Source organism: Cervus elaphus, chromosome 12, assembly GCF_910594005.1.
Source record: "Cervus elaphus chromosome 12, mCerEla1.1, whole genome shotgun sequence".
Lineage (NCBI taxonomy): Eukaryota > Metazoa > Chordata > Mammalia > Artiodactyla > Cervidae > Cervus > Cervus elaphus.
Genome location: NC_057826.1, coordinates 270,185 through 296,124, shown reverse-complemented (window position 1 = coordinate 296,124; position 25,940 = coordinate 270,185). Strand labels below are relative to the sequence as shown.

At 39.1% G+C, this 25,940-nt stretch overlaps 1 protein-coding gene, 2 long non-coding RNA genes and 1 other non-coding gene across 15 annotated transcripts in view; 2 read left to right on the top strand and 2 right to left on the bottom strand.

Moving 5' to 3' along the window:
- LOC122704427 overlaps nucleotides 1–16,212 on the bottom strand; it is a 34,072-nt gene extending 17,860 nt beyond the window's left edge. For both annotated transcript variants that reach the window (XR_006343854.1, XR_006343853.1), the window contains exon 1: nucleotides 15,778–16,212. This is a non-coding gene — a long non-coding RNA (uncharacterized LOC122704427). The remainder of the gene's footprint in view (nucleotides 1–15,777) is intronic.
- TERB2 (telomere repeat binding bouquet formation protein 2) overlaps nucleotides 1–25,940 on the top strand; it is a 240,773-nt gene that overhangs the window by 115,990 nt on the left and 98,843 nt on the right. For 10 of the 11 annotated variants that reach the window (XM_043919097.1, XM_043919104.1, XM_043919091.1 and 7 more), the window contains 2 exons: nucleotides 16,161–16,228; nucleotides 18,814–18,965. In XM_043919097.1, coding sequence (XP_043775032.1) covers nucleotides 16,161–16,228; nucleotides 18,814–18,915 — 170 coding nt within the window. In that variant the 3' untranslated portion in view covers nucleotides 18,916–18,965. Of the gene's footprint in view, nucleotides 1–8,795; nucleotides 8,876–16,160; nucleotides 16,229–18,813; nucleotides 18,966–25,940 lie in introns of those variants that run through there. The other variant, XM_043919102.1, reaches the window with a different exon arrangement.
- On the top strand, nucleotides 16,235–17,631 carry LOC122704428. The gene is made up of 2 exons (XR_006343855.1): nucleotides 16,235–16,386; nucleotides 17,114–17,631. It is a non-coding gene; the product is annotated as an uncharacterized LOC122704428 (long non-coding RNA).
- LOC122706066 lies at nucleotides 18,811–18,973 on the bottom strand. The gene has a single exon (XR_006344317.1). It is a non-coding gene; the product is annotated as a U1 spliceosomal RNA (small nuclear RNA).

The following is a 25,940-nucleotide window of genomic DNA, read 5'->3' as shown; positions in this document are numbered from 1 at the left end:
TTGTTTGACTTGGAAATGAACAGAGACCGTTCTGTCTTTTTTTGAGATTGCACCCAAGTACTGCATTTCAGACTCTTTACTAGTCTGAAACTTCTTAGTGATTTGCATTAATGTGGAGTTTTTTGTTCATTGTGTGGGATATTTCAGAAACTCTTGGCCTGCAGTTTTGAGACATTTTCTCATGTTCTCTATTAGTTTTTTTTTTTTTTTTTTTGTATTTTTAAAATTCCTTTTCTAGTAAAACGCGGTGCCTCCTGGATCTAATTTTCTCATGCTCTTTCTTAATCTTTATCTTTTTGTAATTTGCTTTATATTCTGAAGAGTTACACAACTTTATCTTTCAATCTATCAGAATTTTTATTTCTATTAATGTGTTTTTGATTCTCAAGAGTTCTTGTTTGTTTTCTGAAAGTTCTGTCTTAGAGCATCTCATTTTTAATTTTATGAATAAAATTTATCTCTTTGAGAAAAATTTAGCTTAATATTCTCTGCGCTATCTTTCTCCTCCAAGTTCCTTTTTGTATCCTCACTTTGAATTGATTTGAACTCATTCTTTCATGTTAGAGTCTTTCCTAAAAATAAAGGCTGGGATGTCCTTTCAAATTCTAGAGTGAGTCTGTTATATCAGGTTCCCTGGGAAATAGATTGTATAGTAAGTTTACTTGGGATTTTCTTGGGATCAACACCTGAGAGGATGAGAGAGAAATTGGTAGAAATATGGTTTCAGTCACTTACCGGGCAACAACAGGGAAAGCTCTGGTACTGGGATGACACCTCAGAGATATACTAAATTGAGGCAAGTGTGCTGGATTTGGGTTTTCCTCTGGGAAAGATTGTAATCACCTACAAATCACTGGATTGGGTTTGTCCTCCGGGCAAGGCAGCTGTCTTCATTTGGGGTGATTTCCAGAAAGGAAATCAGCTATGATCCATAAGCCACTGATACATCCAACAACTGGGAGAATTGCCTCAGCCCTGAAGGGTGAATCCGGAATCCACGAGGGCATGGTAATTAAGTGCTGTGATGTGCATGAGCTTAGGCAAATGGTAGACCTCACCACAAGGTGATCATTTTGGGAGAAAGATCACTTAAGGAGATTCTTAATTGTCAGTATCAGAGATATTTCCCCTGGGCTGTTACATTCCCACAGATGAAATGGGGGAAGGAGTTGGGCGGTGGCTACCGTGTTAGCAGACCAGCCAGCTGAGGGGTTCAGTGTTCAGTATGCAGATCTACACTTAACCCCTTGTTTCCAGAAGATGCTTCACAGTCCTCTGTGCCTGGTGTCCAAATGACAATCTTTACAGTTCAACATCTTCAGAATGTAAATCCATATGCCTGGGTGGGAGGGAGAAGAGTTCACTGGCTTTATGAGGTGAGAGAGAGAATCTGGGTGTCTGACTTTTTTAAAAGCAACCTTCCAATAAACTCTCACTTTCAGCCCCATATCACCCCTCAGATGTACCTGAGCCTTTCCATGGTCTGTCTTCCCCCTTGCAGATTTAAAACTCAGCCTCTCTGTTCTGCCAAATCAGCTTCCAAAGTTTCACTAACATCCGTGGCTCTTGCGGGATTTTTCAAAAGCAATGCTATACTTGTTTTACTTGGGTTTTTGGCGATGAAAAAGGAGATAAACCGGTTGCTTAGTATTTCATGTTTGACTTTAGTTACAGTAATTACTTTCTATAAGATGCCATGTGCTATCTCAAGAGATGATGTTTCTCAACCACTGGAGGTGTTCAAGCAGAGAATGGACAATCACTCAAGAGGGATGCTGACAGGATCTTGCCTGATTGGAATTAGGAGATCATTTCACCCAATCCTGGGGCTTCCCTTGTGGCTCAGTTGGTAAAGAATCCACCTGCAACGCGGGAGACCTGGGTTTGATCCCTTGGTTGGGAAGATCCCCTGAAGAAGGGAAAGGCCACCCACTCCAGTATTCTGGCCTGGAGAATTCCACGGACTGTATAGTCGGACACGACTGAGTGACTTTCACTCACTTACTAACCTAATCCTGAGCTTCTACAGTTCTGCATAATATAGGAGAAACAACTTTATTACAGGAAATGGTACATGATAGTCAAAGAACAAGGCTTTATGTATTAAACTTCTCCATTTGATAGATAGCCCTTAATATTCAAGGTCCTTTTTGATTTTTCTTCTATTTACCATGTGGGTTCAACTCACAATACTACTCAACACAGTTTATTCCCATCAATCAGATGTACCTAGTAATGTCTGAATATCAGTAGTGAGGGTAATTAACCAACACCCAAGGTGAGATCATATATACATAAGAAGGGAAAAGTGAATTACGTATTTCAGTTGTGTATATAGACTCATTAATGGATAAGTTAGTCAAAGTGATCAGTGGCCATGGAACTCTCTTTTGGGCTATTTATACTCTAGGAAGTCTTCCCTGGTAGATCCGATGGTAAAGAAAGTGAAAGTGAAAGTCACTCAGTCGTGTCCACCTCTTTGCGACCCCACAGTTCACGGAATTCTCCAGGCCAGAATACTGGAGTGGGTAGCCGTTCCCATCTCCAGGAGATCTTCTGAACCCAGGGATCGAATCATGGTCTCCTGCACTGCGGGCAGATTCTTTCCCAGCTGAGCCACAAGGGAAGCCCAAGGATACTGGAGTGGGTATCCTATCCCTTCTCCAGCGGATCTTTCCGACCCAGGAATCGTACTGGGGTCTCCTGCATTGCAGGGGGGATTCTTTACCAACTGAGCTATCAGGGAAGCCCCCAGATGGGAAAGAATCTGCCTGCAATGCAGGAGCCTGAAATGCAGGAGACCTGGGTTTGATCCTTGGGTCTGGACGATCCCCTAGAGGAGGGCATGGCAAGCCACTCCAGTATTCTTGCTGGAGAATTCCACGGACAGAGGAGCCTGGTGGGCTACAGTCCATGGGGTCATGAGTAAGCAACACAAACACACACGCACACACACACACACACACACTTTAGGAATCAAATTTAGATCAAGTTTTCCACTCACATCTCTTGAAATTATTTGGGAAAGTAGACCAAGTGTTCTGTTTGATTTCTGTGTTATTACATTTTAGATAATTCAATACTAAGAGGTAATATTTATACAGCCCTTACCCTGCCAGACAGAGCTCTAAAGCTTTGCATGCATAAACACATTCAAACCTCACAATAAAGTCTCATAGTAAATTCTCATAATAAAACTGTATGAGATAAGATAGAGTTTTATTCTCATCTTATAGATGATGAAACTGGGTCACAGGAAAATTAAGTAACTTACCCAACACCACACAGCAAGTGAAAGAGCCAAGATTTGAACCACATTCTGATTTTGCTCTAGACTCCAAGCTCTCAACTGCTGGGTTGCTCTGATCTTTGTAATCAAGGTCAGACACTTTTACACAATGAGAAATATTTGATATAACATACTGTGTCATACAATGTATTATACAACAGTGTACAATTCCAACAAGTTCTGCAAGTACTGCTCCCAATTAGACCAGCCGAAAGCAGCGCTCAGTGAATAGCATCTGGCATTAGTCAACAGAAAACATACAGTCTGCCCTCAGGATACTGGAAGACCACATATTTCTTTGATGACCAGACAAAAGCTGTTACAGCTTGACAGGCAAGTTCTGACTCATCCGCCATATTCACCAGATATTGCACGTTCAAATTTCCATTTATTTTTGTCTTTACCAAACTGTCTTAATGGAAAAATTTCAGTTCCATGAAAGACTGCAAAGGGCATCTGAAATAGTTATTTGCTCAAACAGATAAAAAGTTTAGGGAAGATGAAATTATAAAGTTGCCAGAAAAATGGCAGAAGGTAGTGGAACAAAACAGTGAATATATTGTTCAATCAGTTCTTAGTGAAAATGGAAAAAAAAAAAAAAAAGAGACTTTCCCTGGTGGTCCAGTGGTTGAGATACGGTACATACACATTTTAATATTTGCACATTTATTATGGTCTAGATTAAGCCCTCATGAGCATTTTAAAAGCATGTTTCACTTTTTTACAGATTGACAAACCTCACAAATTTTTCTTGTGTATTACACATATGTAGCTATATTAAATATGTGATGTGTGGATAAATGATTAATACTAATATACAATATATGTCTGTATGTACATTGTATATAATATCATACATAATTGATATATATGTGTGTATTATATGCACATATATTTATAGTTAATATAGTATATAGTTAAACATAATATAATATATATAATATGTAGTTAATATAGCACTATAATATATATTATATAATTAATGGGCTATACATAAAACATATAACATATAATTAATATATGCATATACATAGATATATATATATGAGTATGTTTACATATCTCTGTATTACCATATTGCTTGTGACTTTCAGATTGCATTGCTCAAATAGCTAGAATGATAGAAGACACAAATCCTTGTAATCCGTTTTGGGGCTTCTTTTTTTTTTTTAAGATTTATTTTGCTCTGGACTGAAGAATCTCCAGTTCCATTATAAAGGCACACTTTTTCTCTAGGGAAAGAATGCATGTATTTCAAACACTTATTTTGAGGGGATAGATATGTTGATGACTGTCTGTTTGGATAAAACTATTCCACCAGATGTCACTGTTTCCCTTTCAGTGGAAGTGATTTGCCATCAAACAGTTTCTAAGATACTGTAAATAAATTAAAATGAAGTAAAGAATTCCCTTGTATATGGGTGAGTCAGTCAGCACACATTTTGTCTACAAAGAAACGCATGTTGATATCCAACACAGTCCTGCATGTTAACTTTAATATCGGTGCATACAGCTTTCTAAGCAAAGAGCTTGATGTATATGATATTGCTACACATTAAAGAGAGGGATTCAAGTATAATACAAGGATACCTTTAGCTTTTAAGAAAAATGCAGGTAAAAGTAATTTTCTTGTTAAAAAGTAAGGATTTCAATTAGTTCACGAAGCCTCACTGCCACCTTATTGCTTTATCCTTTATTCTGGGGGGTGGTTGACCCCTTCCCAACCTTGCTGACCCAAATATAGAAGATTTAGTTATGAAAATACCAGAAAAGAGAAATATGCAAATTTCCCAATCTTGTCCTTAAGACCCCTAAATTCATTTGTATCATCTTTCTGTGGGATTATCTGCCATCCATTTCAATTAACCAGATCAGGTATGGAGGGCTTAACTTGATTGTGCATGGGCTAAGTATGAGGGTCAGTTTTATCTCAAGCTGTTTTCTTGTCATATTTTATTTTCCTGCCTAAAATGCCTTAGCCATGAGACCTTGAGGGCAGATACACAGAGTGGGGATAAAACACAAAATAGAACATTTCAAATTGTGTTATTCTTTTTAGGAGTCAGTATTCTTTCTAACAGACATGTTGGAAGACACATAACTTGCTAAGTCAACATAAAAAGTAGTGTGAATGGATGACATATATTAATTCTATGAGCAAGTATTTATTTAACTTTGCTACACTTCCAATAGTTTGATAGGGAGTGAAGATGACATGAAGACATGAAAGATAAGCTCCCAATCCTCTGGGAGCTTCCAGTCTAATAAGGAAGAAGGACAGGAAAGGGTGTGTAACGTGCCCTTAGGGCAATGGCAGGTGTATTCATATATGTAACACTATAGACTGACTGGTTAAAGTGAGGGGTCTGAGTTCATATTCCAGGAGCCCTAGTTGCCCACTGAGGTTTGCTTATGACGTTTCACTAACAATAGACCTTGAAGGAAACACCTAGTTCAGGATATTAATAAACAGGTAAAATAAAGTTTAAAACAGGTACATTATATAACTGGACTTCCAAGAGACTTATTTCACAATAGTGTTTTATTCCAGCCGAAATAAGTTTATCTTTAGAGATTCCCTAATATGCTCATAGGTTTAACACCACCCCACCTGATTGAATTTAGAAACACACTCTTCTCCACAGTAAGGCATCTGTCTATTTTAATAACATAAATCTGACGGTGGGTAAAGAGAGGATGTCGAGTCTTCTTTTCCTCTGTAGATGCCTAATAGGTGTTAATATAAAGTAGAGGATTATTGTGGAGAAGGAAATGGCAGCCCACTCCAGTATTCTTGCCTAGAGAATCCTGTGGACTGAGGAGCCTGGTGGGCTGCTGTCCATAGGGTCGCACAGAGTTGGACACGACTGAAGCGACTTAGCAGCAACAGTAGAGGATTATTGGTCATTTTATTTAATTTTTATAGCTAGATAACTACATAGATTTTAATCAAAAGAAATGACTGTTTTTCTTCCCATAGTAGTATTGTTTTATTTCTTGGCTAAGGTGAGGAGAGTCTTTACTTTAGTTTTGCATTGTTTATATATAATTATATATTTATATATACATATAAACAGTATATATTATATTAATATATAATATATAAATATATTATAATATTTTATATAATAATATACATTATAATATAATATATAATAAAGAGTAATAATATAATATATAATATACTATATTATATAGTATATAATAATATATAATATAATATAATATATAAAATAATATAATTATATAATAATGTATAATATAATATTATATTATTATATAATATACATTATATAATAATATACATATAAATATAATCATATATTTTTATAAGTATATTATATTTTATATTTTATGATGTTTATATTTTAAATATATTATATAATATTATAATGCACAATATCATGTATTAATATTAATATATAATATATGTATAACTACAATAGTAGAACTATTTACTCAGATCACAATTGCTTTCCAACATTTTTCCTGCTTTGTGACTTTTTAATATAAAATTGCATTTCTCCATTCACGTGTGTTTGCTCTCCTTTCTCATTTAAAAAAAATATTGGAACATCTAAATTGCCTATATTTAGACATGCACTCAGAACTGTTTCATGCTGAATAGCTCAGGTTTGCAGGGTCCAATCCTCCAAGGATTTTCTGAACTGCTCTTGCTTTTTGGTGTGTTTTCCTCACATGAATCGAGATATTTCACCATGTAGTCGCACAGAAATGTTGATCAGAATGTGAGATGTCTCCTCACTTCTTGACAAAGCTAGTCCCTCAGTCTGGAAGGTTTTCCCTACTGTCCACTTTGACTTCATTAACTCCTACCCCAAATTAAAATGTTGATTCCTTTGTTAAAGCTGTCTTTCCTCAACCCTTCTTCCCCAGTTTCCTCCCACAATACAAGCATAGGCTTGGGAACCTGCAGAAAATATTACTCTAGATCCAGGCAATTTTGGTCGATTCTAATTAGGAATTTAGTTTTTTTCTCCTCTCGTTGATAGGGCAAGGGTGAGGATGAAGATGAAGATGAGGGTAGGGAAGGAACGCCCTTTAGTTCCTCCTCCTTCACTCTGCATCAACCATAAGAAAGTTCCTTTCCAACCAACAAAAAGGTGATTAAAAAAAAAAATTACTTTGGGAGTGGCCTAATTGGAAATATAAAATAAAGTTCTACTATGATCATCTTAGAAGCACAAGATAATTTTCTCTCAACTGGTAATTACTTCTGCTTCAAAATAACTTTTTCCTCACATCTGCCCATTCTTGATTCTTCCCTAGGTATATTCATTATCAAGCTATTAATTCCTCTTTCTGCAATATTCCTTCTCTCCCTTTCCCCAAGACAATGACTTAAAATAATCCTCCTTTTTTTTTTTCTCTCTCTTTACAAACATGCCATCGTTTCTTATATTTTAATGAGTAACCTTGTTCCTTAGTGATTTTTCTCCAGTTCTGGCTCAGGACCCCTCAGGGCCTAGGGCACAGAAATCTTTCTGGGAAGGCCTAGTAATGTTCTTTTGGGTTTTGGTTGTGGTTTCCTGAAACTTGTTTCTCTCAAAACTCTATTTACTCTTCTGTTATGCATTGAAACTTGCTATTAAATTACATTTTGACATGTAGTTCTCCATTCCTTTGTAGGTAATATTTGCTCTTTCTGAAATCTCTAGTTACTATGACTCCTTGCTACTATTGTAATATTTCAAAATTATGTGTTTTGGTGAGATATCTTTCTCATTCTGTTGTGCTGGGCACTTGATGAGCCCTTTTAATCAGTAGAATAATGTATAATCACTCTAAGAAATTTTCTTCTACAAGTGATTTATGAAATATTATATTTAATGGTTAAGAATGAGAGTTCTGGAGTTCTGAAGCATGCTATTTGATATTAAGCAATTAAAAAAATATGTCTTTATTCAGTCATAAAAGAGAATGTAAAAAAATATGTCTTTATTCAGTCATAAAAGAGAATGAAATAGTGCCATTTGCAGCAACATGGGAAGACCTAGATATTGTCATACTAAATGAAATAAATCAGACAGAGAAAGACAAATAGTACATCACTTATATGTGGAATATAGAAAATAGGACAGATTTCTTATTTACAAACAGAAACAGACCCACAGACATAGACCATCATTGCCAAAGGAGAAGGGAAGGAGGAATCCATCAGAAGTATGGGATTAACGATGCACACTACCACATATAAAATAGAGAGATAACAGTGCCTTACTGCATAGCACAGGGAAGTACATTCACTATCTACAATGGAAAAGAATAAGATATATATATATATATATATATACATGTATAAACAAATTACTTTGTTGTACACCTGAAACTAACACAATATTGTAAATCAACTCTTTGCTGTTGTTTAGTTGCTCAGTTATATCCAACTCTTTTGTGACCCCATGGACCGTAACCCGTCAGGCTCCTCTATCCATGGGGTTTTCCAGGCAAGAATACTGAAGTGGGTTGCCATTTCCTTTTCCAGAGCATCTTCCTGACGCAAGGACTGAACGCCTCCTCTTGCCCTGGCAGGTGAATCTTTACCACTGAGCCACCTGGGAAGCCCCAATCAACCGTACTTCAATTTTTAAAAAGCAGCCACAGAAAATATGTAAACAAATGAAAATAATATTTTTGTTTCTCAGTTTTCTTGTCTAAAAATTGAGATGATAATGTAACCCTATTTCACTGAGGTCTTCTAGGATTAAATAATTTTAATTTTATTGAAAAGTACCTAGAAACATATGACTGCTATTGTTCTAGAGAACTCTGCAATAGTAGTCATCCATTTAAAAAAAATTACTATGAGATTTTATGTAAATATGATGAATGGAAGCAGTTGATTTTTCCAAAATATCTCTGAAATAGATAGGTGTAATGAGAGTGCCTTTTTTCTTCTTGATTTCTTTAAATTTTTTAAATTATTAAAGTGTGATAACACATTTATAGGAGACTTGGAAATTACAAAGTTACATATAGTTACATTATATATTACAATTAATTTTTTAAGTAGATAAAAATTTTTAGTTGAAATTTCAATATCAAACTCTCAAAAATCAATAGACTGAATAGACAGAAAAGTAGATCTGAGAAGCACTATGAACCAATTCAACATAATTAAGACTAATACAATTTTCACACAAGATGCAAATTCTATTCAAATTCTATTCATAGATTACAAACCAGGAGACACTCGAACATATCCATAGGCATAAAACAAGGTACAAAATTTCATGGTCTAAAGGTACTGAAATCATACAAAGTCTGTCCTCTTATCATGTGGAATTATGTTACAAATCAATATCAAGAGATATTTGAAAATAACTCACATATTTTAAGTGCAATGTTCTGTTCACTGAGGCCATATTTACCCATCTGCCATTTACCACCTTGCTCTTTATAAACTCTGCAGTTGAACAAAGACATTTCCTGATAGTTTCATGAATCTTTTCTATTCTTTCAATGCTTCAATGCTTTGCCAAAGGAGAACCTTCATTCTGCATAATGATCTCACACAATTTTTAGCCATGCCAGAGAAGAGAACATTAAAATCCATCACTAAGTGATGTTATTTGGATTTGTGGCCTCTCTCCAGAGGCCACTGTGCTCATTAAACAATGAATTGATTAGATTCACTCAAAAGAGGAGTTGTTCACTTATGACAGATGTAATATTGATCATATCCTTAATTGAATAAGTCATCCAAGTATAATTCAATGCAAGCTACTGGAATAAATTACCATCCATATTCATCTTACTTGACTGTTTTATAATACCAAAGAGGAGCAAGAACAACAGCATAAAAATTTTCATGTTGCAATGTAAACAGTGGGCAGCCTCTGCAGCAGGACTGGGCATTTCTGCTGTGAGAAGTGACAGAAGTCTGGTCTTTGTCAGAAAATCAGACCATGCAAGTCTAGCTCCATCTGGCTGTGAGTGATTTGTGATCAGACACATTAACAGGAGGGTAAGGATGGAAGTCCCTTAAAAAGGTCTACCAAGTCTGTCCTCTCTATCGCTACACGGATCTCTCCCACTGTGTCCCTTTGTGATGGATTTCTGCTTATTCTAAGTCGCTGTGATTTAGAACATAGGCAGTAACATCTGTTCTTTTCAGAGCGTGGATGCTAATGGAACCGACAGGCAACCTGAGAAACAGCTGAGAGAACCCGTGAGAAAAAGATCAAAATCTAAACGGAGTGAGTGTTCTGAACAGGGTGTCAGATGCAGAAGTAGAGATTATATGGAGTACGATTATATGCTACAGAAGCTGGTGAAGAAAAACATGTAACAGCAGAATTAGACTCACTCTTTTTATTTCTGTACCTCTAACTTTCTATTTTAACACTACAAACTGGCACAAACCACATTACTGAGGAACTGCACTCACTTAGATCACTTTTTGTTGTTCATTTGCTCCGTTGTGTCTGACTTTTTTGCGACCTCATGGACTGCAGCACTCCAGGTTTTCCTATCCTTTACTATTTCCCAGAGTTTCCTCAGACTCACGTCCACGGAGTCGATGATGCCATACAATTTGACAGTCATCTTATCCTCTGTCGCCTCCTTCTCCTCCTGCCTTCAATCTTTCCCAGCATCAGGGTCTTGTCCAATTAGTCGGTTTTTCACATCAGATGGACAAAATATTGGAGCTTCAGCTTCAGCATCAGTCCTCCCAATGAATATTCAGGATTTATTTCCTTCAGGATTGACTGGTTTAATCTTCTTGCTGTCCAAAGGACTCTCAAGAGCCTTCTCCAGCATCACAGTCGAAGGCATCAATTCTTTGGCACTCTGCCTTCCTTATGGTCCAGCTCTCACAATCATTTGTGACCACTGGGAAGACTATAGCCTTTACAGCATGGATTTTTGATGGCAGAGTAATATCTCTGCTTTTCAACACACTATCTAGGTTTGTCATAACTTTCCCCCCAAAAGCAAACGTTTTCTGATTTCATGGCTGCAGTCACTATTCCCAGTGATTTTTGAGCTCAAGAAGAGGAAATTTGTCACTACTTCCACCTTTCCCCCCTCTATTTGCCATGAAGTAATGTGGCCAGATGCCTGATCTTAGATTTTTTTTTTTAATATTTAGTTTTAACACAGTCATTAAAATGGCCATAATCCATAACACTGGCAATACCAAACGCTGACCGAGATGTCAGCAACAGGAACCCTCCTTTGTTGGTGATGGAAATGCAAAATCATTTAGACATTTTTGAAGACAGTTTGATTTTTTTTGCTTTTTTACAAAACTAAGCACATTTTTACCATATAATCTTAAAGTTATGTTCCTTGGTATCAGCTCAAAAGAGTTGACAACTTACATCCAGAACAAAGTCCTGCAGACAGATATTCAGTTCAGTTCAGTTCAGTTGCTCAGTCACGTCCGACTCTTTGCGACCCCATGGACTACAGCATGCCAGGCCTCCCTGTCCATCCCCAACTCGCGGAGCTTGCTCAAACTCATGTGCATCGAGTCAGTGATGCCATCCAACCATCTCATCCTGTGTTGTCCTCTTCTCCTCCTGACTTTTTCCTCTTTCCCAGCATCAGGCTCTTTTCCAATGAGTTAGGTCTTTGCATCAGGTGGCCGAAGTATTGGAGCTTCAGCTTCAGCATCAGTCCTTCCAATGCAGACAGATAGATAGTGGGTTGGCCAAAATGTCAATTTGATTTGTTAAGTAAAAATAAAATCATTTTTAATTTTCACCAAGAACTTTATCGAACAACACATTCATTGTTTTGTTCCACCACCTTCTGCCATTTTCCAGGCAACTTCATAGTTGCAGCTTCCCAAAACTTAATCTTTGTGAGCAAAGAAATATTTCACATGCCTTCTATACAATCTTCCAGAGAAATAAATTTTTTTCCATTAAAAAAATTTTGTAAAAACCAAAATGAATGGAAATCCAAAGTTTCAGTGTCTGGTAAATAGAGCGGATGTATCAGAATTTACCAGCTAAGCTGCAAAAGTTTTTGCCTGGTCATCAAAGAAAGATGCAGTCTTGCATTATCCTGATGGAGGATTATACATTTTCTGTTGGCTAGCTTTGAGACATTTTGTTGAGTGTTACTTTGAGTTGGTCTGTTTGGAAACAGTACTTGTGCTTTTTTTTCTTGAATAATTTTATTTTATCATTTGGTTTTGGTTTTCAAGGAAAAGAAAGTGTATAGCTTAGCATCTGGAAACAATACGAATATTTACAAAGCTATACTGAGAGGTAATTGAGAAGTTTTTTTGCCGCTTGAATTAACTCATATCTCCAAGTGAATCTTGGTCAAAGATGACTCAATGGATACCTTTGGAGTTAAAGGACATTTATAAATTCAGAAACATTTATCAATAAGCAACAAAGTACATGAATAAATTTTGTACAATACTGGAAGATGACCTTGAAACTAAGCTTAAAATAAAATAATATGCATTATGCTACAGTAAAGTTCTCCTTTCCTCTCTCCTCAGTCTTTCTTTTTTAAATTGAATTCATTTTTAAATGAAGCAAAGATGAATATTTTTAATGATAAAAGGTACAGTTCACGAAGAAGATAGACATCATAAATCATTAACTAAAAAACAAAGAAACAAAGATACATAAATCAAAAATCAAAAGAAATGAAGGAAAAAGAAAAATGTTTATAATCATAGTGAGACATATTAACATTTCTCTGAGAATACTTTATCAAGTGCAGAAAAAAGTAAAAGCAACTTGAATTATGTCATCCATAATTTAAATGTAATAAATTTCTATTTCTATTAATTTATATTATTCTTACATACTACACAAATATATTTAAAATTTTGTGTCTCATACATTATTATCAGGTGTCCATAGGACATTTAGAAAAACTGGCAAAAAGATAAACAGTACTAAATTCCATAAAGTAAAATTTTTTGTGATTTAATTATACATATACATATATTATTTTTGAAATTATTTCCCATTATAGGTTATTATAAGATATTGACTATAGTTCCCTGTGCTACACAGTAAACCTTTGTTGTTTGTTGTGTATCTATTTTTCTAAATTAGAAAAATAGCATTTTATTCATAATAAGTCAAGCGAGTGGAATCAAAATGTCATAAATTTTTAGCTAGGCAAAATTCCTAATTTTCTAAAATAGACATTATTTATATGTATGCATACAGGAGATTTTCTACTTTGTTTAATAAAAGTTTGAGAAAGAACATAAAAAAAGTGACGGAGAAGTTGGAAAACATAAACTAAATTAAATGAGAGCATTGACTATGAAATGGGAAAAGTGAAACAGACTAGATAAAAGTAAAACGTCCTCATATTGTCCAGTTGTTTTTAAATATGGCTGCTCATTAGGAACCTATCTGGAACTCCAGTCAAAAGAAGAAGCAATACCTGGACGTTTGTATTTTTGGAAAAACCTCCAAGATAATTCTGATACGCATCTGAATTTTAAAAAGTGATTACAGATTTTTCTATAAAGTGGTAGCTTTGATGATATAGAATTCTATGATTTTTCTGTTGACCAATCATGATAAATGGTATTAAATGAGTAACAGTTACGTAATCACAATAGTGAAAGATGTTTATCAGTTTTCACAATCAATAGCCAGACAAAAATAAAAGATAATTACAATTGCAAGCCATAATAGAACATGATTAGCCTAACAATATAAAATAATTGCATGCAATTTGGAGAGTCAAGCAGAGTGATGGAATTGCATACATGCACATGTTTTCATCTGCTCAGCCAGTCTATGTCTTTTGGTTGGTGCATTTAATCTATTTACATTTAATGCAATTATTGATATGTATGATCCTATTACCATTTTTGTAACTTGTTTTGGGCTTATTTTCTATAGGTAAATATTTTCCTTCTCTTGTTCCTGCCTAGAGAAGTTCCATTAGCATTTGTTGTAAAACTGGTTTGGTGGTGAATTCTCTTAACTTTTACTTGTCTGGAAAGCTATTGATTTCTCCATCAAATCTGAAGGAGAGTCTTGCTGGGTAGAGTTTTCTTGCTTGTAGCTTCTTCCCTTTCATCATCTTAAATATATCATGTCATTCCCTTCTGGCTTGTAGAATTTCGTTTGAGAAAACAGCTGACAGCCTGATGGGCATTCCCTTGAATATTATTTGTTGTTTTTCCTTTGTTGCTTTTAGTATTTTATCTCTGTCTTTAATTTTTGTCAGTTTGATTATGTGTCTCAATGTGTTCCTCCTTGGGTTTATCCTGCCCGGGACTCTATCCTGCCCGGGACTCTGTGATTCCTGGACTTGGTTGACTATTTCCTTTCTCACGTTAGAGAAGTTTTCAGCTATTATCTCTTCAAATACTTTCTCAGGTCCTTTCTCTCCCTCTTCTCCCTCTGGGGCACCTATAATGCAAATATCAGTGTGTTTAATGTTGTCCCAGAAGTCTCTTAGGCTGCCTTCATTTCTTTTCATTCTTTTTCCTATAGTGTGTTCTGTGGCAGTGATGTCCACAATTCTGTCAACATTTCACACATCTTCTCAATCTTTGCTTCCATTCTTTTTCTGAGATCCTGAATCGACTTCACTATCATTATTCCGAATTCTTTTTCTGGAAGGTTGCCTCTCTTCCTTCCATTTAGTCGTTTATCTGGGGTTTTATCTTGCTCCTTCAAGGAATCTTCCCAGCCCAGGGATCAGACCTACATCTCCTGCACTGGCAGGCGGATTCTTTACCACTGGGCCACCTGGGAATCCACTTGAGTTGGGGAGTAGGACTAACAGGCAGAGGTTGATAAAGGCTGCAGACTTTTAGTTATAAAATAAACAAGGTCTGACGTGCTAACTTTACTATATTTGATAACAATATTCTATAATCAAAATTCACTGAGAGAGTAGAATGTGCTCATTCTCACACACACAAAAAGGTAAAATTATGAAATGATAAACATGTTAACTAATTTGATGGGAAGAATTCTTTTACAATGTATACATATATCAAATCATCACATTGTATCCTTTAAATAACTTAGTTTTGTCAATGATACCCCAATAAAGCTGGAGAAAAAAAAAGAGATCAGGAGGAAACCTTTGGAGGTGATGAGGTGATGAGTATGTTCATGACATAGATTGTGGTGATGGTTCATGGATATCATATATACTTATCTCCAAACTCATCAAGCTCTATTTACTTGAAATATGCTTTTTGTATGGCAATCATACCTCAACAAAGTGATTAAAAAAAGAAACTAAAGAATGGGTGACTATAGATCTAAAGAAGGGAAGTGAACAATGAGATAGGTTAAACTGTGTCTACATAATTTCTAGAATGGATATAAAGCTTAAGATAAATGCGAAAATCATTTTTGAGGACTAGATGCATACTGTAATGAACAGCAATAATATTAAGTAAAATTTTACATGTTATACAAAGAAATCTGTGTTTGAGGATATGTACATATTTATATATCCAAAAACCTATTTCAGGCAGACCTGAGTTAAAATCTTAGCTTTACCTTTCAGTTTTGTGTGATCTTGGACAAGCCTCAGTTTTCCATCTGTAAAATGAGAAGGCTGCAAGACGCGGGTCCACCCAGAAGCCGTCTCAGCCTTTAAGATGCTGCCCCTTTAAGGAGGGCGGGGTAGCGGAGAAGGTAGCCGCGTCCCCTTCCTCTCCTCGCGGAGCCTTCCAGACCGCCTGTCTCCGGCCCCGCCCCGCCCCCTAGGGGCGGGGCGGGAGCAAAGGGGGCGGGGAAGGAAGACGGTTTACCTGGCGCGGCGGGCGCGCGGCGCGTGCGCACGGCCGGACAGGCCCGCGGCGTTCACTTCCAGGCGTTGCCCCTTCCCCCTCCTCGCCGTTACCCTGTACATCCGGCTCATTTGCCCTCCCCGCTCGCAGGAGCCGTTGCCGCCGTTGCCGCCGTTGCCGCCGCCGCCTGGCTCGTCGCGGCTCCGCCACAGGGGCAGGTGCGGAGGGGTTCCCCGTCCGGCCGCCGCCGCCGCCGCCGACGCTGCCCCGCTCCGGGCCCGGGGCTCCCCCTAGCGCTGCTGAGGAGCTGCCGCCGCGGCTCGAGGAGGGCGGAGGAACGGGGCTGAGAGAGAGCGCCTGGAGGCTCGCGGGGAGGGTGACTGGTTTATTTTTTTCCCGTTTTCCTCGCTTCTCTCACACCCCTGGCTCGTCTGCTCCGCGACCCCATGTTGGCGGAGAGGCGGGCGCGGTGGGGCCGGCGCCCACCCCTGGCGTGCGGCGGCATCTCCGCGGGCGCCCCGGGCCCTTCCTCCGCGCCCCGGGCCGCCCTGGCGCTCATTCATTCGGCTGTGCCTTTCTCCGCCCCTGCCTCCTTCCCCTCGCGTCTCCCCGCGCGTGCTCGCCGCCCTTTCCCGTGCCCAGTCTTGCCTCCGCCCGTGGCCTTTGGCTCCGGGCGCTTTCCCCTCCGGCGTCTCTATGGCCGTCCCCCGACCCGGAACTCCCACGTCCTTTCCTCCCAGCGGCCGCCTTCCCTCCCGCTGCTGGTCCCCGGATCCACACCCCCTTCTCCCTCGGACTCCACCAGGCCTCGCCCGGACACGCGGCCCTCCTCATCACCTGCCTTGAACTTGGTGCCCCGATACCGCCCGATTCAGGTGTTGCGTGGACCGCAGATCCTTAGCATTTAAAGTCCCGGTTCTCGGTCCTAGGGTGTGGCCTTAGCTGTGTTTCTAAAACACACGTTTCTACTATAATTATCCAAATGCATGACTGTCAAACTGTAGTGGACTTGGCACTTGCTCTGTGTGTGTGTGTGTGTGTGGTCCTCATGGTTATTCTGGGTCACACCAAATCTCTCTCTCTCTCTTTTTTTTTCCCTGGAGGAGTGTGTGATTGATTTGCTCTGAATGTAAAATTTGGCCAAAGATTGTTCCTCTTTGAACTCCTCCACATTCCTTCTCCCGCTGTTCCATGACTGATTTGCAACATTACCTGTTAATACTGTTTGTTGGTGAAGCTTCTTGTCGACTCATCTGTCACCAGCAGTTACTGAATGTCCCCCAGTGTGCAGAATACTGATGAAATGCCTGAATTCTTGCAGTGCTACAAAATGCCATTCTGGAGAAGACAAAGACTTGGGGCATTTGTTTTCACTTTTTCTCCCCTCCCTCCTGTAAATTTACTGAGTTTGAAATCTTTTTACTCCTTCATGTGTAATGTGGAGAATGTGTATCAGTTGTGTGTTCTTATAGTCTTGCCATTTGGAAGACTGGCATTCCAGAGGAGTGTTTTGTATAGCTCAAGGAATTTCAGTCACTTGGGTGTTCAGAGACTTATTGCAGATCGTTTTAGACTAATGTATCAAGAAAAATAAACTGATCCTTTTTATTCTTTAATTACACTTAATAATAGAAACAGAAGCTCTGTGTCTGGAACAACTTGGTAATTGGGGCTTATTTGATAGCCTGTTTGTAAAGTGTTGCAGTTAACTAAAGCTACCTGATTCAGCATTCATAAAATGAAATGACAGCAGTTTTTCTAATGTGACATTCATAGTTCGTAATAATGAACTCCAAGGAAGGTACTTAATCCTGAAGTGCACCTTCCTGCGTGTCAGTTTGATACAATTGCTGTCAATATTAATAGCATTTGTCTAACAGCCCTTTCTTCTGGAGAGGTAGGTACTAAAAAGGTGGTTGGCTGTTTGTCCACTTTCAGGTTTTGGATGACCACTTGAAGCACTAAGATTACTTAACTTGGAGTCAAGATTGCATTTTTTTTTTTTTTGGGCAGAGCAATTTTGCTGGGTAATATGTATGTTAAATTCTTTAAAACTTTAACAGGTAGCTACTTGAGAAAAATCTTGTTTTGTAAAATGTAGGATAAAAAGTATGAATTCTAGATTGTTTGATGATTGCATTAAGGCTAGATTTTTCTCTCCTAAGAAAAAATGGTTGATCAAAGGAAGGCATGATTAGTAAATTGACCCTAGTCGCCCCAGCAAAAATTCAGTTTCAGATGCTGAGTGAAACTGAGTGAATGTACTTTATTTCTGATAGATTACAAGTGACATGTAACAGCTAACTTAAGATTTTCTCAAAACTTTCTCCTTCAGATGGGTGAAAAATAGTGTCATTCTTGAGGTTATTTGACTCATTTAAAGTGGTCATTTACCTTTACTTAGTAATTGAGCAGTAGAGACGGATGCTTATTTCATTTAATCCTAGTCTCCTTGGGGAAAATATTGTACTGTCACTTTTATGAAGTTACTTAACTCTTAACTATTAATGCACTCCAGTGTTGGAACATACAATTTACTCTTTTCACTGTTTAAGGAAAACAGCATTTCAGGAACGTTTAATCACAGTGTTGGCGGCGCCCACTGTCGCTGTGGTCTCAGGGTTTGGCCCAGTGCCTGCCTGTGCAGTGGACCTGCAGTCTGTTCCGACTGATTGGAGGAGTGGCAGGTTTGCAACAGTTAGACTGTAGCACTTTGGAATTATGTAGCAAAAGTTTTAGAGAAAGATGTTGATTGCTCTCAGATGCAATTTTCTCTGGTAACTTGTAAGTTTTTTTTTTTCAGGGGAAAGCGGGCACGCAGTCCCCCACTACCATAAATTACACAGTCGAGTTTCCCCTATTTGAGGAAATGGCAGAGGTCAACACACCGGAGTGCAATGGGTGAGCCTCGCCCTGGGAGAACCACCTTCTTGATAATGGTATCTCCTCTGCCAGGTAAGTATACTTGTAAGTTTTGAGAATTGCTATATATAATTATTTTAAACTGCTTTGAAATCTTTGGGGAGAAACTACAATAGACATATCAGTTTGTGATATGCTTTAGTTCCGTGAAGGGATATGTTCACTGAAAATGGATATTTGTTGTATGTATCTTGTCAACATTCATGACCAATGGTAATTCAGATAATTTCTTGTATATTTAAAGTTTCTAAAAATCAGCATAAAAACTCTTTTGAGTGTGTGAGTTCATCCTATATTATAATCAGTTCACTAAATAAGGTTAATTTTCAAGGAGCATTTTTTCATATAGTAGAAAAGTAATGAATCTGATAATGTGGCAATGTTTACTTAACATTTCAGTGGTGGTGATGATAATGATGTTAATAGTAACTAACACGTAGCTAGTGTGTGCTACTTGCCGGGCAGTGTTGTAAGACATTTAATCTTTACAACACCCTAATTCTAAAAGGTGATCGTATTATAGACTAGGAAACTAGTAAGGTTAGGTAACTGAAGGGACACAGAGATGGAGGACTGGGTCTCTGCTCCTAATTGTTACTCTGTAATAGTGAACACCTCTGTGCCACGTTCTCTATACGACCGTGCAAGGTGTAGGTTAATTCCTAGTTAATTCTTAAGTAGCATTAGCAAAGTAAGGCTCAAGCCGCTTAGGTAACTTGTCCAAGTACTTGCCCAAGTAGGATCAAGAAGGCTGGCATTTCAACGCAGGCCTCTGTGACTTGTAGTCTTCACTAAAATTATTTCAAAGTACTAATTTGAGGTCCTGTATTTTATGTTATACATTTAGAAGGCATACTTAAAACAGCGAGTCTCCAAACGTTTTCACCTTCCACACAGGATGGATAGTGTTCACTCTTCTCTACTGTCTGTGAGCATATACGTTACATGTCAGTTGCTCAGTCCTGTCTGACTCTTTTCAACCCTATGGACTATAGCCCACCAGGCTCCTCTGTCCATGGGATTCTCCAGCTCACCAGGCTCCTCTTGTCCATGGGATTCTCCAGCCCACCAGGCTCCTCTTGTCCATGGGATTCTCCAGGCAAGAACACTGGTGTGGGTCGCCATTCCCTTCTCCAGGGGCTCTTCCCGACTCAGGGATCCAACCCAGGTCCCTGCAGTGCAGGCAGATTGTTTATGGTCTGAGTTTCCGTGAGCAAATACAGGATTATAATTTCCTGTCCACTGGCTGTAGCTTCACCCCTTTCCCACTCACACAAGTATACTGGAATGCAAATGAGTGACATTTGTAAAGTTTTTTAAACAAGGAAATCATTCTTAGAGTTTTGATCCTTTAACTATAAGCCATTTCTTGTGACATGCCCCACATCCTGATTGTGGTACGTCCCATGGGTGAGAATGGCTCTTTTCCAAGACACTGGGTGATTTTATTTCAGCAGAAGACCTGATGCAGAGATGTATTTTAGTCGCTGTTGGTTTATTTTGGAAAGGTGATGCTCCGGTGCTGTTGTGCACAGCATTCTGAAGCGCTCAGTCCTGCACAGTCACTCTCTGCCTGTGAGTGATCTCTGCTGGGTGTGTCCTGGTTGGTGCATCGTGTCAGCTCTGTGCTAAATCTAAACTGATAGACACCTTTCACTGTGCCTGTCTGCACTGTGCCCCCAAATCCTTCTCTTAGTCATAAATCGGCATGGTCTCAGATAATCCAAATTGCACTGAATACTGAGGTCAGTTTCAGAAAACACCAGAAAAAGATACATCATATTCCCAGATGTTATTACTTGGGATTGTTGTTGTTCAGTTGCTGAGTTGTGTCTGACTCTGTGGCCCCTTGGACTGCAGCTCGCCAGGCTTCCCTGCCCTTCCGTCTCTCCTGGAGCTCGTGTAGGCTCCTGTCCACTGGGTCGGCGATGCCACCCAGCCACCTCACCCTCTGTTGCCCCCCCTCCTGCCCCTGGACTCCATCTTCCCCAGCATCGGCGTCTTTTTCAGTGAGGCAGCTCTTCGCATCAGGTGGCCAACGCGTTGCAGCTTCCAATAGGTTAACCCTAACCCTATTAAGCTTCAGTCATTCCAGTGAATATTCATGGTTGATTTCCTTTAAGATGGACTGATTTGATCTCCTTGCTTTCCAAGGGACTCTCAAGAGTCTTCTCCAGCACCACAATTCCAAAGCATCCATTCTCCAGCACTCAGCTTTCTTTATGGTCCATCTCTCACATCTGTGCAGTGGCTGTTGGAAAAACCATAACTTTGACTGTATGGACCTTTGCTGGCAAAGTGACATCTCTGCTTTTTAATATGCTGTCTAGGTTTGTCATAGTTTTCCTTCCAAAGAACAAGTGTCTTTAATTTCATGCCTGCAGTTACCATCTGCAGTGATTTTGGAGCCCAGAAAAATAAAATATCTGTCACTGTTTGCACTTTTCCCCCTATTTGCCATAAAGTGATGGGACTGGAAGCTGTGATCTTAGTTTTTTGAATGTTGAGTTTTAAGCCAGCTTTTTCACTCTTCTCTTTCACCATTATCAAGACGTTCTTTAGTTCCTCTTTGCTTTTTATCATTAGAATGGTATCATCTGCATATCTGAGATTGTTGATATATCTCTCTCCAGTCTGGACTCCAGCTTGTGATTCATCCAGCCCAGCATGTCATGTGATGTACTCTGCATATAAGTTAAATAAGCAGGGTGACAATATACAGCCTTGACATACTCCTTTCCCAATTTGGAACCAGTCCGTTGTTCCATGTCTGGTTCTGTTACTACTTGGCCTGCATACACATTTCTCTAGGATTTGAAAGAGCTCAGCTGGAATTCCATCACCTCCACTAGTTTTGTTTATAGTAATGCTTCCTGTATTTCTATATTTGGGATTGTTTATGCCATTTTTCTGTTCTTAATGTGGGCAATGGAGAATTAAGGGCACTAATTTAAATGAAACGGAGATCTTGAAGTGGACTTTTGTAAGTTTGTTGACTTGTGCTGTTTTTTTTGGCTACGCCACAGGGCTCGTGGGATCTGAGTTCCCCAATTGGGGATCAAACCCAGGCCATCAGCAGTGAAAGCCTGGAGTCCTAACCACTGGATGCCAGGGAGTTCTTGACTTGTTCTCTTATTGGTAGAGTCTCCATGTAAAATTTTAGTATGTATGGACAAAAACATTTCATTTAAGTCCTGATTTGCTTTTTCCTGATAGTGTTAATATTTTCGGATCATCTATAAGATATGAATAATACTATGTTTGCTACTTGCCTCCCAACACTGTTGTGAGATTTTTGTATTTATTTCAGTGCAGCATAGTAGGGGAGGAAGAATGTAATTTTATTGAAGTGATGCATTTTTAAGTTGAATGATCATTAAATTTTTTTTGTTTGTTTTGATGTAATTCTTTGACACCTGGGACAGTACATGGAATATGATTGCTATTGATTACTCAAATAGTTACTGAGCACATAAGCAGGGTTATACTACAGTGAATAAAACGTTAGTGGTCCCTTTTTAAGAGTAGAAGCAAAGACGGAGGAGAATAGACAGTATGAATTTAGCAGGTACCTAATCTTATGAGCTAGGATAAACACCCATCTTGTAATGCCATCTAAACTGAGATCTGAAGAGTGGACCATTAGTCAGTCTGGCAAAAGGAGAAACGCAGGGACATAGGAAGGAGGAGAGGCCAAAGCCTGGAGGTGAGATCAATCCTGTGCATCTTAGAAACAGTCACTGGTTCCGTGTGGCGGTACTGCCAGGCATGAAGGAGACGTGGGAAAGAGGTGGACAGGAAGTGTGCTGTGAGGCTGGCTGGCTGGGTCATGTTAACAGGTTCAGGGCAGTTTGGACCAAAGGCCACGGTAAGCCATTATAGGACTTTAAAGGGGGTGAGAAATATTCATTTATCTTTTCAAAAGATTGTTCTCAAAACTTTTGGAGAATGGCCTGAAGGTAAAGTAAGACTGAATATAGTTGAGCAAGTTCAGAGGCTTTTGCTAAAGTCCATGAAAGAACTGATAGTGATCAGTGCTCAAGTACTGACAGGGGATGGTCTGGCAATACAGGGTTTATGGATGTGGGCTCCCTTGGGCCCATAACTTTGTGTCCAGTGGTAAAGTGGAGGATGAGTTTCCCCAGAGGGCTGTCCACCTCTTTTTCAGGTAAAGCTGAGATGTTGTGAAGCTAAGGCAATCCAGATACATTCTCAAATACACATTTTCAGTTGACTCTGCATATTCTTAGTCGTTGAGTACGAGCTGACCCACCCCAGAGTAGAAGCATCAGACTGGGACTTACGAGGCCTCCCTGAGTCAGGCTTCTCAGTTTCCACAGGAGCCGAGTAGCCAGCTGCTCAACAAAAGCAGTGGGCCTGATAGCTGTTCAGGGAGGCAGAAGAGTCCTTCCGCCCAGGGGCACTCCAGGTGGCACCTTTATCAGAGGCTCCAGTCAGTAAAATCATGAGTCACAGAGACTTGTCACCAGAAATGGTTCTTAGGGCTGTGGAGCCCCAAAGGTGCTAGCTAGCACTTTCCTGCATGCAACCCTTCCTGATTGGGAGAGTCCTCTCTGGGACTTAACAGGATGGGGAAGTTCATCTGTACTGTAGGATGGATGTAGAGATTTACTCCTCTGTTTTCTTCTAAAAGTGTTTTTTTTTTTTGTTTTTTTTTTTTTATAGTTTTAGCTCTTAGATTTAGGTCTTTGATCCATTTTAAATTAACTTTTGTGTATAGTGTGAGGAAGATGTCTGAATTCATCTTTTTGTATATCACTATCCAGTTGTCTCAGCACTATTTGTTGATGAGACTGTCCTTTCCCCCTGTTGAATGAATTGCCTTGGCGTTTCTGTTGGTAATTAATTGGCCATAGATATATGGCTTTATTTCTGGACTCTCATTTCTGTTTCATTGGTCTGCATGTCTCTCCTTCTGCCAGTACCACATATTTTGATTACTGTAGCTTTTCATGCCATAATAATATAACATTCTTCTTGTAAAAAAAATAAACACTGTTAAATATTGAAACTATATAGAAAAGTAAAAGAAGAATGTAGAAATCATCATCTGAGTGGTCACTGTTTTGGTGAACGTGTCTCCAGACACCTCTGCACGTACATGCATGTTGTATGAGTGCACACACACCCTCTGCAATTATACATAGAGACGTGTCAGTATTTGCCCACACTCCTTGTTCTTGTGTACTTCTTGAGTGAGTACCTCTATCGTCAACTTCAGGAGAGAAATGATTATTTTTCTTCCTTCAGGCACTTTTTAAATTCTGTGAGTTTTTACTGACATAAACTTCTGAGAAGAGTGAAGATGCTTTGGGCTGAGAACTATGAGTGTTGTTTTCTTGGTCTCATGTTAAATGGAATGTATTTCTCACTCATCTGCCTAAAGATGGCCTTCAAACAAAATTTTAAATGTGTGCTCTGTGAATGGATGGCAAATTATGTGTGAAACTTTGAGAAATTAATCCCCAGATCCAGCTTTAAATAAATTTAGTTTGCAGAAATCTCCTGTTAAGTATTAGGTAAACTTTTGGGCAGTTGTGACAGTGAGTGTGGAACCAATAAATTATATGTGTCTGTGCAGTGATAGTTGTATTTACAGTCTTGTGGGGGCTGATCCCTGTTGCAAGCTTGGTTTTTACTGAGTTATAGAGGAGTAGCATATTTGCGCTTTTGTCCTTGGTGATTTCAGCCTCGTAGACTTGATGAAGCTGGGTCCTTCGCTACTTTCAGTAGCCAAATTTGAGCTGACCAAATTCGTCTGAGTGTAGGTCCACTTCCATGATCAGAAACTCCTCTGACATTCACATTTTTCTTGCAGTATGATTTTTCTATGATGAATACATGTTTTAAACCATACAGATTATGCTTCATTTAAAAAGATTGAAGTTTAATTTTGGAAATAGGGAGCCATTAAAGAGGTTTTGACTTTGGAGAGTGACATAGACAGACAAGTTTCAAGAAGCCACCGCGCACATTGGTTGGTTCAGTGTAAATTTGGTGTTTGAAAATGTCATGCTTAGTCCATGGCCATATCACCCTGAATGTGCCCAATCTCGTCTGAGAATGTCATGCTTAGGTTATGTGGGAAACTGGATCGCTCAATGAAATTATATAAATGAGTGCTTTTTCCATGGTTTTTAAAAGTTAAAACTTGAAACAAGAAACTTTCAGATGACAACTAGACTCTACAGAATGAAAACCAGTTAGCAGTGACTAACTGGTGGGCTTACAGATTTTTCTTCCTGCTTTTGGTGGAAATTTTAGAAAAAAATATTAACTATATTATGTAATAAGATGTTACAATGAAGCTCTTTTGTTCTGAGTTGAGCTCTAAGTCAGTAGATGCACATTTCTGAAATGCGTTGTAAGAACAACACAATGCAGGTCCTGCAAGAGAAAGAGCCAGAAAACGGATCTTGTGACTTCTAACACCTATCCCATCTGTCGGTATATAAAGATTCAGGAAGTTGGAAATTGGAAGCGTTTTTGAACCAAGTGGTTGATGTGAGTTTCTTCTGACTCCCGCTCCCATCTCAGCGTTCCCCCCACCCCAAGTATGGGGTGACTTGGAGAGCTTACTCAGCGATTGATTCGGTTCGTGGACACAGCGGGTTGATGAATGTCTCTCATGCCTGGGTGAAGGAGAGGCTGTTTGCTCTGGCAGCACACGAAAAGGACCTGTGTGGGTCCTTGTTCTCTGGGGCGAGGGTTGCGTGGTTCCTGCGGATCCTGTGAGGGCCACCAGTGAGAGAAAGCCCGCTGGAACAAAGTGGTGTGGAGTGGAGCAGGGACTAGATGACTGGATGCCGAGAGCACCTGCATGTTCTCTATCAAGGAAATGCAGTGAGAGATCTCAAAGGGCTGGAGTGGCTGAGAGCGTCCCAGGATCCTGGAAGCAGTTCCTCACAGGTTGGCTTTATGCCCTTGTGAGCTAAGAGAGTGCCCATGTCCTACAGGGACCCTTAATTGCCTCACCCAGGGTTACTG